Source organism: Lytechinus variegatus, chromosome 16, assembly GCF_018143015.1.
Source record: "Lytechinus variegatus isolate NC3 chromosome 16, Lvar_3.0, whole genome shotgun sequence".
NCBI lineage: Eukaryota > Metazoa > Echinodermata > Echinoidea > Temnopleuroida > Toxopneustidae > Lytechinus > Lytechinus variegatus.
Window position 1 is genome coordinate 26,626,273 of NC_054755.1, and position 15,770 is coordinate 26,642,042.

General features: G+C 36.7%; 1 protein-coding gene across 1 annotated transcript; it reads right to left on the reverse strand.

Annotated features, from left to right (window-relative positions):
• Positions 1-961: 961 nt before the first annotated feature.
• LOC121429519 (ubiquitin-like-conjugating enzyme ATG3) lies at positions 962-15,196 on the reverse strand. The gene is made up of 9 exons (XM_041626578.1): positions 14,951-15,196; positions 10,545-10,707; positions 8,923-9,030; positions 8,363-8,488; positions 7,003-7,040; positions 6,361-6,516; positions 4,346-4,470; positions 2,586-2,654; positions 962-1,564 (listed from the first exon to the last, which is right to left on the reverse strand). The coding sequence occupies exons 1-9, from the start codon at positions 15,020-15,022 to the stop codon at positions 1,462-1,464; spliced, it is 960 nt and encodes a 319-aa protein (XP_041482512.1). The 5' UTR covers positions 15,023-15,196; the 3' UTR covers positions 962-1,461.
• Positions 15,197-15,770: the final 574 nt, after the last annotated feature.

Genomic DNA, 15,770 nt, shown 5'->3' on the forward strand with positions numbered 1-15,770 from the left:
ATTTCATGATGAAACTATTTCAGCGTAGCCAGTGGAGGAGATTTTCTCGCAGTTTATATTCCCTCAAATTTTAAATACTTCTTAGCTCAGTGGTCATTAAAGGGCCCTACCATTGACAAATCATTGGGAAATTAAATCAATACGAAATATGCAAAAAGCCAATTAACTTGCATAATATAATCCGTCCGTCATGAGCGCCCGTCGGACTAATGCGATAAAAGTTTTGACAGCACAAATTTGACCGAACTCGTGACGGTTATTTTCTTTGGGTCGTCGCAGTTCAAGTTAATCCCAACCATCCCAATTCCTAGACACTTGGCAGGTCTCTTGATTGCTAAACCAAAATGAATAACCTTTGTGAAGTTACATGTTTCAAAGTGAAAACATGCAGTTTACTTCTGGTTGGTTAGTCTACTGACAATTGCTCTCCAATATTAGACCTGCTGGCGTTTATTACATAACACCCCCAGGCATGCAGCCGAGTGAAAGACCTGAATCCCTTCTCTGTTCTGAGATTAGCCTTCATTTCCCCATGATTTGTCAATGTAAGGTCGCTTTAAAGGCAACCGCACACCTTACGACCCGACCGGTCGCCAACTGGCTTGCAACTGGGTGAGGGAAGATGTGACGTGACAGCTCTTGTCAGCTTGAGCGTCGCAGACCGGTCAGAGACAAGTAGCAAGGAAAATCTGAAGTGACATGTCGAATCCTTATGACTGGACACAAGCTCAATCCAACCTCCAGCCAATCAGACAGCAGAGTCGCATAACGCGTATTATGATAAACAACAACGCGCATACGCAGTAGTAAGCGCAATTTCTCAGATGCTATGCCAAAAAGCAAAAAGCGCATGCGTGAGTCGCAGATCGGATCGCAAGGTGTGCGGTGTCGAGGCTTATAACTGCCTTGCGATTCATCTCCCCTCATTCAGTCGCAGGCCAGTCGCCGACCAGTCGGGTCGTAAGGTGTGCGGTGGCCTTAACAGTTCACAGATTGTCTAGATTTACACAGCCTAATATCAAACAAGGCAACAGCATCCACATTAAAAAAAAACATGATCATATATTGCAGTTGATATTAAATCAAGGCCCAGTATAATCAAACCTTACAATCAACTTTGCAGCTAAGTGTAACTCTGCGAAAATGTGAACAAAAAGTTACAATTGATTGTTACTATCGATTTGATGTGTTTATGATACAGGACGAAGAAACAACACTTCAGCACTGATGAAGGAAAGAGAGGAAAATTTGCAAGGATGAAAACACTCTTCATGGAATGATATAATCTGAACGAATTTGAATTTTTTGAAGTTAATTCTAACAATGAATCACATACTCCCACTGCTCCACATACACATTGCTAGGATACTTAGATATTGCATGATTATATAAAGATAAGAAGCCTCCGCAGGGTGATAGCTAGCTGCTGCCGGTTGCCCCGTTGCCATGGTACACGATCGCTCACCGCGTTGAGAGAGGCGAGTTCATGGTGAAGTGTCTAGTGTAGTCGTATTCTATCGTTGGAATCACGGCTTGGACGAACTTCAGGAAAATTAAAAGGTAGCTGAAACAAATTAAATAGTTAAGGAAAAGCATGATCTGAAGATGACAGAAAAAGGGAAAAAGTAACAGTTATCTTCATCCATTTAGCATACCTTCTTAGACATATGGGTTTATTTATAAAACTATGAAACTGCCTTATACAGGCGAGGGGACCAAAAAACATACCTACTGTATACTTTCTAAAATAATTTCATTTCAAATACTTACACCCATGGCATGAAATGCCTGTCTATTGTCAAAATTTCTGTGAAAGTATTTTGATTTGGTCATAAACTACAAAGATATTAAAAAATATTCTCTTCATTCTTAACTCTGAAAGGTCAATTCCTACAAATTTCAGTTGACATTACAGTACTAACATCAATGTGTATATGTGGGACAGTACCACATTCAGGCAAAGACCAAAACAAAAAAAGAATATCATTCTTACAGGAGGAAAAGTATGGGTCATCCACTACATAATCAATGATTTTGAACTTTTGGGCTCCTTTTCTCGACTTGAAAAAAATTAAATTATATATATCAAAGATTGGATGGTACAGCAAGCAAATGCTCTCTTACTTTATTCACAATACCATGTGAAATGATCTTCGTTCTGATTCTGTTTTTTTTTTCAAGAAGCCCAAAGGCATACACAATATACAAAGCAATGATTCAATAACATGTATAACAATGACAAACCTATGTTAGCATCACCATAATGTGATCCTGTCAGAGATGTACACACTGATTTAAGTAAACGAACATCAACTGAAATTCCCCCAAATTTACATTTCAGAATAATATTGCTTATTCTCTTGGTAATTTTCAACATGCTCAAAAATTTTTCGCCGAAACAAAGATGTGAATTTTGAATTTTCAGCAATACCTGCCAACCATTTGGTCATATAATCGACAAATTGACAAAAAGTTATGATTTAGCGCTTGTTCAAACAGTGGGTAAACATTTTTACTCAACCCTACTTTAGATCAAGTGGCACCCCCCCCCATCTACAATAGTCATAAGTCAGATCAAAGGATACAGATGTACTCCTAGTTCACCTCCGCCGTCTTGCACTGTGTGAATGATCTTCTTCATGACGTCAGCATGTCTGCGGAGTAAAGCAGACCAGTTGATGTTTGGTCAAAGAATGAGTTCAAGAGCCATTTGCAGACAAAATTGGCAATAAAAAATAAACGCAGCTTGAATTCTAATCAATCAGAAACTGATGAGCTGTGTGAATGGTTTAATGCAATTCTTCTTGCAACATGACCAAGTTTAAAGGACAAGTCCACCCCAACAAAAACTTGATTTGAATAAAAAGAGAAAATTTCAACAAGCATAACACTGAAAATTTCATCAAAATCGGATGTAAAATAAGAAAGTTATGAAATTTCAAAGTTTTGCTTCATTTCACAAAAAACAGTTATGAACGAGCCAGCTACATCCAAATGAAGGAGTCGATGATGTCATTCACTCACGATTTCTTTTGTTTTTTATTGTTTGAAATATGAAATATTTTGATTTTCTCATCATTATCATGTGAAATAAAGTTTCATTTCTCCCTGAACACGTGGAATTCCATTATTTTAACATTTTGTGCTTCAGGCAAGGAGGTCTTAATCGTCAAATTCGTAAAAATTGAAATATTGTATAATTCAAACAATAAAAAACAAAAGAAATAGTGAGTGACATCATCGACTCTCTCTTTTGGATGTAACTGGCTCGTTCATATAACTATTTTGTTAAAAATAAGCGAAACTTTGAAATGTCATAACTTTCTTATTTTACATCCGATTTTGATGAAATCTTCAGCATTGTGCTTGTCTGATTTTTGTCTATTGATTCAAATCAACATTTTTCTGAGGTGGACTTGACATTTAAGTAATATGAAGTACAAGTGTAGCCCTGAATATGCACTTCATTTGGGATGACAATAATGGTAACGATGTTTTGAAATGACTATTGAATAGATTGATATTTTTCAAGGCAGGAGGATTCTTTCACAACGACTAGAAAATGAAACTGCTTCCAACTATTGCAAGCCTTTTATGCCATTATTGTTGAGTTTTGCATGCAATTCACTTAAAAACAATGAAATTTCTTTGATTATATTTTTCTAGATATGAATATTTCTCAGATTAACACAGATATTCATCACTCCCTGTTGGCATAATTCAACAATTAATTTCAAAACATGCCTTAAAATTCCATTGCACAATGTCTTGAAAACTGACTTAATGTCTTCTGGAAATGGTGCTAGAAAAGTCGTTATTATCCATACTATTTTTATTATTATTGCTAGCATCATCATTGACATTATCATCATCACCATTACCATCATTATCATCATCACCATTACCATCATTATCATCATCACCAACAATCATCATCACCATCATCACCACCATCATCACCACCACCACCATCATCCTCATCATTATCATCCTCATCATAATTATCATCATCATCATCATCATCATCACCATCACCATCACCACCACCACCACCACCACCACCACCACCACCACCGCCGCCACCACCACCACCACCATCATCATCATCATCATCACCAACACCATCATCATCATCATCATCATCATCATCATCATCATCATCATCATCATCATTAACATCATCATCATCATCATCATCATTACCGTCATCACTATAAAACCACCATTACCATCAACATTATCAACACCCTCCTCCTCCTCACCAACATCATCACTACTTCCACCGCCATCATCTCCATCACATCATCATCACCACCATTGTTACTATCAATATCGGTATCGCTACCTGCATGGATGTACAGAGCACATCGTCTGTGGAAGATTCGGATGGGATTCTACTGTTACAGTCTTCTTCACATGATCCTGGCTGATATCTTCATACATCTGATCTACAGTCAAAGGTTTTCGATGCTAAAGAGAAATGACAAAGAGTACGAATTCGTTCAGTCTGCATATTGAATAAATGATTTTGGGAGGAGAGATCTACAGGTCATGGGGGTGTTGCAAGAAAATATTTGCGATCAATTGCAAATATACGACTGATAGATCAACGTTAGCTCAGCTGTAGCAAATCAGATTAAACTTCTTGTTTCAAGGAACAAATTAGCAATCAATCACTAATTTGCAATTAAATGCAAGACATATGATTGATTTAAAGACCAAAAATTGACTTTTATCGCAAATTTCTTGCAACACACGAATAGTGATTCACTTTGCTTTTCATCTCCCAGGCACAGGTGATGCCCAACAAATACAAAATAAAAAAAAACAAATCAATCTGGCTTTTCCAGCAACTTTCTATAGAGAGACATGGAGGTGAAACGTTCTTCCCTGTGGTAGCTACATAACTACGAAATCATCTAAACTGGGGCAGTGAAGATGGCCTCCTCTGTTGACCAAGTTCAAGGAAGCCACAAAATCTCATCTATTTTGCTAAAAGAAGACAATGAACTGCAAGGACTAGGCTGGTCATTCTGAGGGGTTGGAAGATTGTTCTAGTGACCCAAACATGGAGTAGTGTGTGTGTGCAGCACTTTGTAACCAAAAGGAAAAGGTGCTTTATCAAATATTGGATTTGATCAGATTGGATTGGGTAAATTAATTTGAACCCTGATTGCCCAAAGGAAACTCACAAAACTTTTCTTCTATTATTTTTCATTTCTTCCAGGACTTCATAAATGTATTAAAAAACATTGCCAGGTTCAAATAAATGAGCCAATAGTAGTATTATTGAAGCGTCATTGAGCATTTCATCCACATATATGATCCTCCAACAAAAGTGATAAAGTTTTTTAATCATTAGAGTCCATACTTAACTATAAATATCACTTAAGTTGTTTAATACCCCCATCCCACACCATTACCATAGCATCACAGTTTCAAATACACTTTGAAAAATGGGACTTGTATGTGTTTACCCCAAGACCAATGAGCACTGGTCAAAAATTAAAGGACAAGTCCACCCCAACAAAAACTTGATTTGAATAAAAAGAGAAAAATTCAACAAACACAACACTGAAAATTTCATCAAAATCGGATGTAAAATAAGAAAGTTATGGCATTTTAAAGTTTCGCTTATTTTCAACAAAATAGTTATATGAACGAGCCAGTTACATCCAAATAAGAGAGTTGATGACATCACTCACTCCCTATTTCTTTTGTATTTTATTATATAAAGTATGAAATATTTGATTTTCTCATCATCGTCATGTAAAATGAAGTTTCATTCCTCCCTAAACACGTGGAATTCCATTATTTTAACATTTTGTTCTTCAGGCAAAGAGGTCCTAATTGCCAAATTCGTAAAAATTGAAATAGTGAGTGAGTGACATCATCGACTCTCTCATTTGGATGTAACTGGCTCGTTCATATAACTATTTTGTTGAAAATAAGCGAAACTTTGAAATGTCATAACTTTCTTATTTTACATCCGATTTTGATAAAATTTTCAGCATTGTGCTTGTCTGATTTTTCTCTATTGATTCAAATCAACATATTTCTGAGGTGGACTTGACCTTTAAGTAAGTAGTTCAAGCCACAAGATTTTCACCTTATATTTCCCATAACATGCTGTTACCATGGCAACACAATATCTGACACATGCGGAAAAAAAATTAATGCAAATCTTTTATTCAAGACCAATGTATGCCAAGTTTGTTGAGGAATGAATATAAACTGAGGAAGTACATTTAGTTCGATCCGCAACATTTGCAATGGACCGACCGACTGCCCGACCAAAAGCTGATTCCTTCCTATACACCCCCTTCAAACTTCGCTTGGCAGGGGGTAAAACAAACTTACCTCATCATATCCATACAACCATAGCCTGGGTGTTTGATAGTACTTGTCATATGTGATGTTTAGATCGTATGTTCTCGTTTGCAGTATTCCGCTTTCTCCACTGGCCCCTCCGCTCTCCGACCCCGTACCCTTTAGCTTACTCGTATCCAGCGTGGCCTGTTGGCAAATCAATCAAAATACAATAACTGGTGCTTGATAGTAAATGTCAAATGAAATCACTTTTTCTTCTCCTTCTTCTTCTTCTCCTCCTCCTCCTCCTTCTTCTTCTTCTTCTTCTTCTTCTTCTCCTCCTTCTTCTCCTCCTCCTTCTTTTTGTGTGAGTAGGCTTTTGAGATGCTGAAGATGAACACACTGATTTAACCGGTAAACCCTCCCAATAATCCCTCTGCTCTCATACACTGTAACCCTTGGGAGTTTCACAGAGGTACAATAAAATCATTTTCATTTTTATTAAGCAAATGGCATTTCATTTATTTTTATCACGCGATATATGGGAGGCTGCTCAGTGCTCACATATGACATCACAAATCAAAATATTTATTTGAAATGCTAATAATTTGATCATTTTGTCTGCTATTTTTACAATAACCTTCTAGTCAGTCAACTTTCCATTCAAGGAAAAATTAAGCAAAATGTACTCACATTGTCTTCTGCTTCTAGCATTCCGCTTTCCTCAAAAGCTGAAATCAAAACAAAAGGACCTTTTATCAGGGAACATCCTGTTACTCAGTGGTATACACTGCATGTGACTTCCTGTCATAGCATCACTATTTAGTACACCTTTAGGAAAATGAAACTCTACTCCAAATAATGATGATGGAGGCATTTCATAATGAAATCCTTTACCACAGGTCTCAAGTACATTACTATTTGTACATTAACACTACCGTTTTTCAGGATTTAATACACCTTTTGGCAAAGTGAAACTTCATTCTCGATAATGATAATGGAAGCATTTCAGTGATATCCCATAGCACGGGTCTGAAGTACATTACCATGTTTTAGGTACATGATCACTACCATTTTGCTGGATAAAAATTGTGATAGAAAAGCACCTTAGGCACCTTGTCGAAAGTAAGAGCCTTCTCTTTCCCGCAGGAACCCCAATAGTGGCTTTTTGTTACCAATCCTCATATTTCGTTACGGACAAAATGCTGCACAATGCCTAATCGTGGGGTTCCCGCGCGCTGATTGCCGGGGCATACTTGACTTAGTGTTTACACAGAGAAAAATTGCCGTGTCTGCCCCAGCTTGCAGGTCCAATCCTACTAATTTGGCGAAGCAAAATTTCCGTGTCTGCCCCGCGAGCCAAGGCAAGGTAATCGCGCTTACACACATTAAAAACAAGGCAAGTCTGCCCAAGCTTGAAGGTCTGCCCCAAGAGTCGGGCAGCATGTAAACACGGTAAAATATAACCTGGAATTTATTGTAAATATCAAGGTTATCTAATACACTAATATTTAGTGTACAGATGATGCACAAAGAACATCTTGTAATCTGAATACGGAAAATTATAAATTATACAATGCTAAATTGATATCTTTAATTACTTTCAAAGGACTTTGATTAGCCTAAGCTACCATATCCAGTGCCCAGAGCGTTAAAATCGTGAACCCTTCCTTTTCTTACTATACCTGGGCCAAGAATGGGAAAGATATAAATTTTTTTGTAAAAAAGGATTTCACTGCAGCAATGGGAGATGAACCCACGACCTTGCGGTTCACAAGTTTGTTGACTAAACCACTGATCAAAAACTTCTATGCTACTTGGCTTTACACTTCATAAGGAAGATGCAAATGGTAGTGATTAAGAAAGCATGAATGCTTGTAAGCAAGCAACCAGAAAACCAACAGCTTAAGGTGCACTCTAAGGGACCTGGCAGATAAGAATTAATGCCTTACCAAAGGGCACTAGCACACCAAGTGGGAAATGAAACCGGGTCACTGGAATCCAAAACCCCCGCTCTATCGACTGAGTTATTGCACCTCTATAAATTAAATACCTTCCATATCTTCTGCTTCTTCATCATCATCATCGTCGTCATCGTCATCACCACAAGCTGTTGGCTCTGACTTTGGATCAAGGGTCATCTCGCTAGACTTTTCAGCAGCTTGGGTACCTGACAAATCTGAGAGAGGTGAGATGAATCATATCATAGAAGTCTCCTTCTTTATAACATATTCTCTTGAATATCACTAACACTGTTATCAAAATAATCATCATTATTAATGTTGTAATTATGACCAGCATTGTGAGCATCATCATCACTACAATCATCATAAACTTCAACATCATTGTCATCATCATCATCATCACTATAACCACCACCATCATCCGCCTAATCATCAATAACCACTATCATCATCACCACCACCACCATGATCACCATCATCATCTTCATCATCATCACCACCACCACCATGATCACCATCATCATCTTCATCATCATCATCACCACCACCACCACCCATCATCATCATCATCACCAGCAGCATCATCAGCATCATCATCATCATCCTCACCCTCATCATCATCCTCACCATCATCATCATCATCGATTACCTGCATTATGATGTGTATCCACCCATCCACCATCTTCATCGTTCTCTTCGATGATAGCCTCATTCTCCTCATGGTATTCCATCTGCTTGCATCTCTTATAACAAGGAACTACAATGGATAAAAAAAAATTATCATTCTATTAATGGCCCACAAAAAATAACTATTACATATAGTTAAAGGGCAAGTTCAGCAAAGCATAAAGTTAATTTGAATGATAAGAGAAAAATCAAACTAGAATACCACTGAAAACTTAATTAAAACTGGATGTAAAATAAGAAATATAGACGATTAAAATTTTTTTAGAAGGTCAGCAAGATTATTCGAAATGAAACTATTTGTACTTGTTGGGAAATACAAATAAAAGTTAAAAATTCAAATACACATGGTCAACTGACTATTTGTCTTTCATTTTCACTCTGCAGGTTAAATTTCAATAAAATAAAATGTAATTCAATCTCTCATAAACTAATTTGGCATGACTTCTGCATATTTACCTGTTGAACATGTGATGTTTGCAAAGAAAGAGAAACTAAAACCTGCATGCATGTACATGTACAGCCCATTCCTTTGAAATTTTGATATGTTTATCAGGGGTGTAAACTTGTACAGAATATACACTGTATGTAGGCTGCATACATTTTAGCATTGAGGGCCTGTACATGTATAGTGATTTTCGATATTAACATGCTCAAAACACTTAACAATACCTAATAGTCCTGCTCTGCAATTTTAACAGCTGCCAAGTTGTGTAGTACATGTCTGTAATTTCTTATGTGAGTCTAATGTAATTTTGGGGGTGGGGGTGGTCACCATTGCTTCATTTCTTACCCTATAAATATAATTTTGAATCAGTTCTGGGCCAATAGCATCCTTCCAAACATGACGGATTCCCCTGAGGTGCTCAAGCTAGATAATTATTACAATGCGGATCAATATATATATCAAGGCTCCACGTTAACCTATCTTGGTGGCCCAATCGGTCCACCAAAGGCATCAGTTTCATATTTTTTATGGCCCGCAGTGTAGCAAAATTAGTGGCCCTCAAACAATTTATTGTATAATTTATCAAAACTTTTGTATCCAAACCAGGCTACCAACTGCCGGCTTTTACAGAATTCTGGTGGCCCAACTCTCATTTGTGGTTGCCCAGGCCACCGCGCTACTGCTAATGTCAAGCCCTGTATAGATGGACATTCGCATGTCATGCTACACACTGCAAACTGGATTCCTTCTTTTCACCCTAATATAAAGCAGTGTTATCTTTGCAAAAATCAAAAGTAAATTCAGAAAACAGAACGTGAGAAAAGAGAGCGCTTGTCATACTAATAAGACTACGTGTACATTGTACAGTAAGAGAAGATCCGTTGAAAATCCGACGCTGCCCAATATGTATACTTTTTATCATGGAACAAGGCCTATGACCCTGACTCAGGTGAGGTAAATGGGTACCCAATAAACTTGATTCTTTGAATGCACCGAGCGCTGCCAATGAAGAGGCAGCTCGAACTAAAACCAAGGTAAAAATGGTTGTGCTTTGTGTCCTCTGGATAAAAGTGTTATGTACAAAATCAAACTACCGGTATCACAGCATTACCATTATCATCATTCACAAGCGGACATACCGTTATTGGTGAGAAGAAACTGCTTTTCGTCTGGGAGATAAGATTTCTTTTTGCTCGCCTCTCCTGCACTCCACTTCCACGTCGGGCAACTGTGAACGAGATGGTCCCCTGCAGCGACAAATTCCTCTGGTGTCAACACCCCGGTCTCTCTGAACTTTGACTCCTAAGTGAGAAAATGAGAGAAAAGCTTGAAGCAAATGTTCCAATGAAAGGTCAAGAATTGCTTCCAAAAGCTTTCAACTGGTTCTACCAGTAATTTTGCAGAGCTCTATGTCCAATCATGGTGATAGGTCCATGGTCCAATAGACGATTTGCCATACATTTTTTGCTTATTACACTATACGTCTGTTTTCTTAATCCATTTACTTTTGCAACCTAAGTTCTCATATAAATATGCTTTGATTATTACTAAGTAGCCTCCAAATTAGCATTATTTATCATTTTAGGAGACTCTACTTCACAGGGTCACTATTGGCTTTATTCTAATTCCTCCTTTTCATTTCTCATATTATTACTGTACACAAGCCTAATTATACACAAATATCATTGCATTTATTTTAAGTTGTTTTATTGCATGTATACATTTTAAATACTGATGTATATATTCAAAGTGTATTTTTTCTCTGTACTCATTGTCTTTTTTAGAAATGAATAAATGAACTGAACTGAATTGGTGATGGTATATTGATTATAATAATGATAATTATTCATAATCATGTATTACATTTTAGTATTTGTTGAATAATAATTTTTATCTAAAGTATAAATTGTTCCTCAAAACGCATCTTGTAACATCACTAATCATAGCTATGTTATAACAAAGCAGTTTGAGGGTCAGACCAATTGTATTTGCTTTGTTAACAAACGGATCGAGGGATCTACACGAGATTGGTCTGGTAAGAAACCTTCAATTTTTTGCCTTTTCATTAAAGGACAAGTCCACCCCGACAAAATCTTGATTTGAATAAAAAGAGAAAAATTCAACAAGCATAACACTGAAAATTTCATCAAAATCGGATGTAAAATAAGAAAGTTATGGCATTTTAAAGTTTCGCTTATTTTCAGCAAAATAGTTATATGAACGAGCCAGTTACATCCAAATGAGAGTTGATGACATCACTCACTATTTCTTTTGTATTTTATTATATGAAATATGAAATATTTTTATTTTCTCGTCATTGTCATGTGAAATGAAGTTTCATTCCTCCCTGAACACATGGAATTCCATTATTTTAACATTTTGTGCTTCAGGCAAGGAGGTCCTAATCGTCAAATTCGTAAAAAAAATGAAATATTGTATAATTCAAACAATAAAAAACAAAAGAAATAGTGAGTGAGTGACATCATCGACTCTCTCATTTGGATGTAACTGGCTCGTTCATATAACTATTTTGTTGAAAATAAGTGAAACTTTGAAATGTCATAACTTTCTTATTTTACATCCGATTTTGATGAAATTTTCAGCATTGTGCTTGTCTGATTTTTCTCTATTGATTCAAATCAACATTTTTCTGAGGTGGACTTGACCTTTAACCAATTTCGGAAACCTTCTTATGCCTAATGCATAAGAAGGTGTAAAAATGAATAAATCACCACTATTTACATGATTTTCATCTTAAAAGATGGATTTCCTAGGGAAATCACTCTTTGTTTTGGTGAGTCTCTTCATATATGGCAGGCGGTTCAAGGCTCCATCATGATAAAGAAGTAACAGTTGTGTCAAAATATTAAAAAACATCATCATGAAGTCCTCAAGGCGAATGTGCACTCATCACAAGCTGTGCTTTCTGAGTCGCTACCTCCATTGTTTTGTTCAAGTTCATAAAACGTATTGATGCTTTATCGTTGGAAATATGTACTTCATTCATTCACCATTCACCAAAATCTTGATTGAAATAAATTAAAACACATGACTGAAACTAATGATTCTTCTTTACGATGACAATAAAATGATACCAAAATCATGAAATTTGATGAAAATTTGACCGAATTAAAGGGATAGTCCGGGCTGAAAGTATTTATAGCTAAATAAATAGTAATAGTGTAGAATTCACTGAGCAAAATGCCGGAAATTTCATCAAAGTCGGATGACAAACAAAGTTATTGAATTTTAAAGTTAAGCAATATTTTGTGAAAACAGTCGTCATGAATATTTAGGTGGGCTGATGATGTCACATCCCCACCTGTTCTTTTGTACTTTATTACATGAAATTAGGTCTATTCAATTTTTTTTCCTCCAAGAACTAGAAAAACTGGACTGACAACTGATTTAGTGCATTAGATATTTATTGCTGAAACTTACTTATTTCATTATATGGCATAATCGTGATATAGTCCCCAAATCCAAAAGTGGGATTATCAGAATCACACCTACCAGAACGCATGAAAAACACTTCCTTTCTCCAGAACACAGTCCCCAACTCTCACACAGCTCTGTAGCAAAATGATAACACACACAAATGAAACACACTGTATATAAACACTAGGGTTCTCTCCCTATTATATACTCGTGATACAGTCCCCACTCAATGGGAAATCAAGTTTGATTTTCACAGCGGTGGGGACAGTTTCAACAGTATAGTATACTCGTGATACAATCCCCACGCTATGGGATACACAGTTCATTTGGCACGCAGTGGGGGTAGCTCCAACAGGTAGGTAAAGTGCATTACATTTGTGGGTGCAAAAGGGGGAAGCTGAAGATGCACAAAAAAATCACAATCCTATGGTCATATTTTTACGTTTATGTTTGGAAAAAGGTAGGGGCTGAAGTCCCCCCCCCCAACTTCAGCAGCCATACCCTAAAATGTTTTATCCTTGTCACATTGCATCGGGAAACTGTCCCCATCCCCTTGTTGAACGAGCACGATTTTATGTTGTGAGGGGATGGTATCACGAGTATGATATACTGTTGGAGCTATCCCCACTGCGTGCCAAACGAACTGTGTATCCCATAGCGTGGGATTGTATCACGAGTATACTACATGTATACTGTTGAAACGGTCCCCACTGCATACAAAGTGAACTGTGTATCCCATAGCATGGGGACTGCATCACGAGTATACTACTAGTATACTGTTGAAACTGTCCCCACCGCCGTGAAAATCAAACTTGATTTCCCATTGAGTGGGGACTGTATCACGAGTATATAATAGGGAGAGAACCTTATATACAGTGTATTTCATTTGTGTGTGTGTTATCATTTTGCTACAGAGCTGTGCGAGAGTTGGGGACTGTGTTCTGGAGAAAGGAAGTGTTTTTCATTCGTGCGTTGTGTGATTCTAATAATCCCCACTTTTGGATTTGGGGACTATATCATGATTATACCCATTATATTTCACACAAGTATGATTTATGAAATCATGAAAAAAATTACGATTTCATGTAATAACATAAGAAAACAGAAAGTGGGGGTGTGACATCATCAGCCCACCTAATAAATATTCATGACAAAATTATGTTTTTACAAAATATTGCTTTACTTTAAACACCAATAACTTTATTATTTGATATCCGATTTTGATGAAATTTTCAGCAGTGAATTCTACTCTATAGGTCTAGATCTAGTAAGCCTATTAAAGGGGAAGTTCACCCTGAAGAAAACTTTGTTGTAAAAATAGCAGAAAAAATAAAAAATATTGGTGAAGGTTTGAGGAAAATCCGTTAAAGAGTAAGACAGTTATTAGAGATCAAAGTTTTGGATTTGTGAAGTCATAAACGAGCAGCTGCCCCATGTGTTATGTAATATAAAATGCATGAATTTCAAATGTTGTATGGTTCCTGATGACTTATTTTTGTTTTCTATTCATGATCGAGTGTGAAGGGATTTGTCTATTGATATACAAAAGGTACAGTGAAAAACATTTTCAATTTTCTGAGTCTCTGAGAAAATGACATTTCATTGATTTTGTCGCTATGTAGGAATGCTGCTCGCATATGACGTCACAAATCAAATAATTGAAATTCTAGGCCTAATAACTTTTTAATCATTTGATGAATTTTTCTCAAACTTTCGGCAATATTTTTCATTATTTTTTCTGCTATTTTTACAATAAACTTTTTGTCAGGGTGAACTTCCCCTTTGATATCTAGCCTAGGCTAGGCCTAGGGCCTAGGCCCTAGGCCTACCGTACTATTATATTTTTTTAACATGTTTAATATTTTCAACCTGCACCATCACTTTCAAAGATGTTTTTGGTCTGTTTCAAGCTCATTAAATATGCAAAACCTCTCTAACGGTACTCACTAATATATATTTATCACTTGAATGAAAGAAAGAAGCCACTTTTTTGGGACCTGCCTACATGACATGACTGAGTCATGACAGCGCATGCATGTACCGTAAAGTTATAGAAGTGGAAAGAAAAACATTGATGAGTGATGTCGTTGACGTTGGCCTACTTTACCTTTAAAACTGGTGTCAGGAATTCAGCAACCCCAAGGCCCACGCCTTTCATGCTATTTATCATATTCTGCATATTCGCATATGTCCGTCTGACCTCCTAGAACAAGCGTTAGTCCACACGATTTGTCGAAATGACGAATTTTATTAGCGACTAAGAACGGTTCTTCACTTCAGTCAGTTTTCCGCAGGTGCCCCGGAAGCTAACCACTACAAGACGGTAGCTGGCGCATGGCGCAACCACTACTGCATCACTGCTTCATTCCTGAACGTTCTGTAGCTGCATATCTCCGCTCGCTCATAATTTGTATGGCATCAGGCCTAGATTCGATAGATTTTTTTTTCAAATTGTCATAATTGTTGGATCAAATCGATATGTTTGTCCCTCCAAAGAAAAAATACAAATATATATATAAATACATAAATATATATATATATCTATATATAAATGTGTAAAGCTTTACATGTACAACAGCTTTTTGGCAACTCTTTTTTTATTTTTAAGCTACGCCTACCATTGTTCTCTTCATCCATTTCTGTACAATATATCATATATATATATGTATTTTAATCTAATTGATGTATGTTTATGTACTCATTTACATAAATAAACTTGATACTTGATTGTGTCCCCTCGCAGGATCGACGCCATCGCTATCATCATCATCATCCTCATCATCCTCATCATCATTTTCATCATCATCATCATCAACGTCATTTGATTTTATTTTATTTCATTTATTTCTACATCCACATCAGTATCAGAATTAGAAAATACATTGTGTATAGGCCATCTCTATGGTATAGGCCTACAATATACAAAC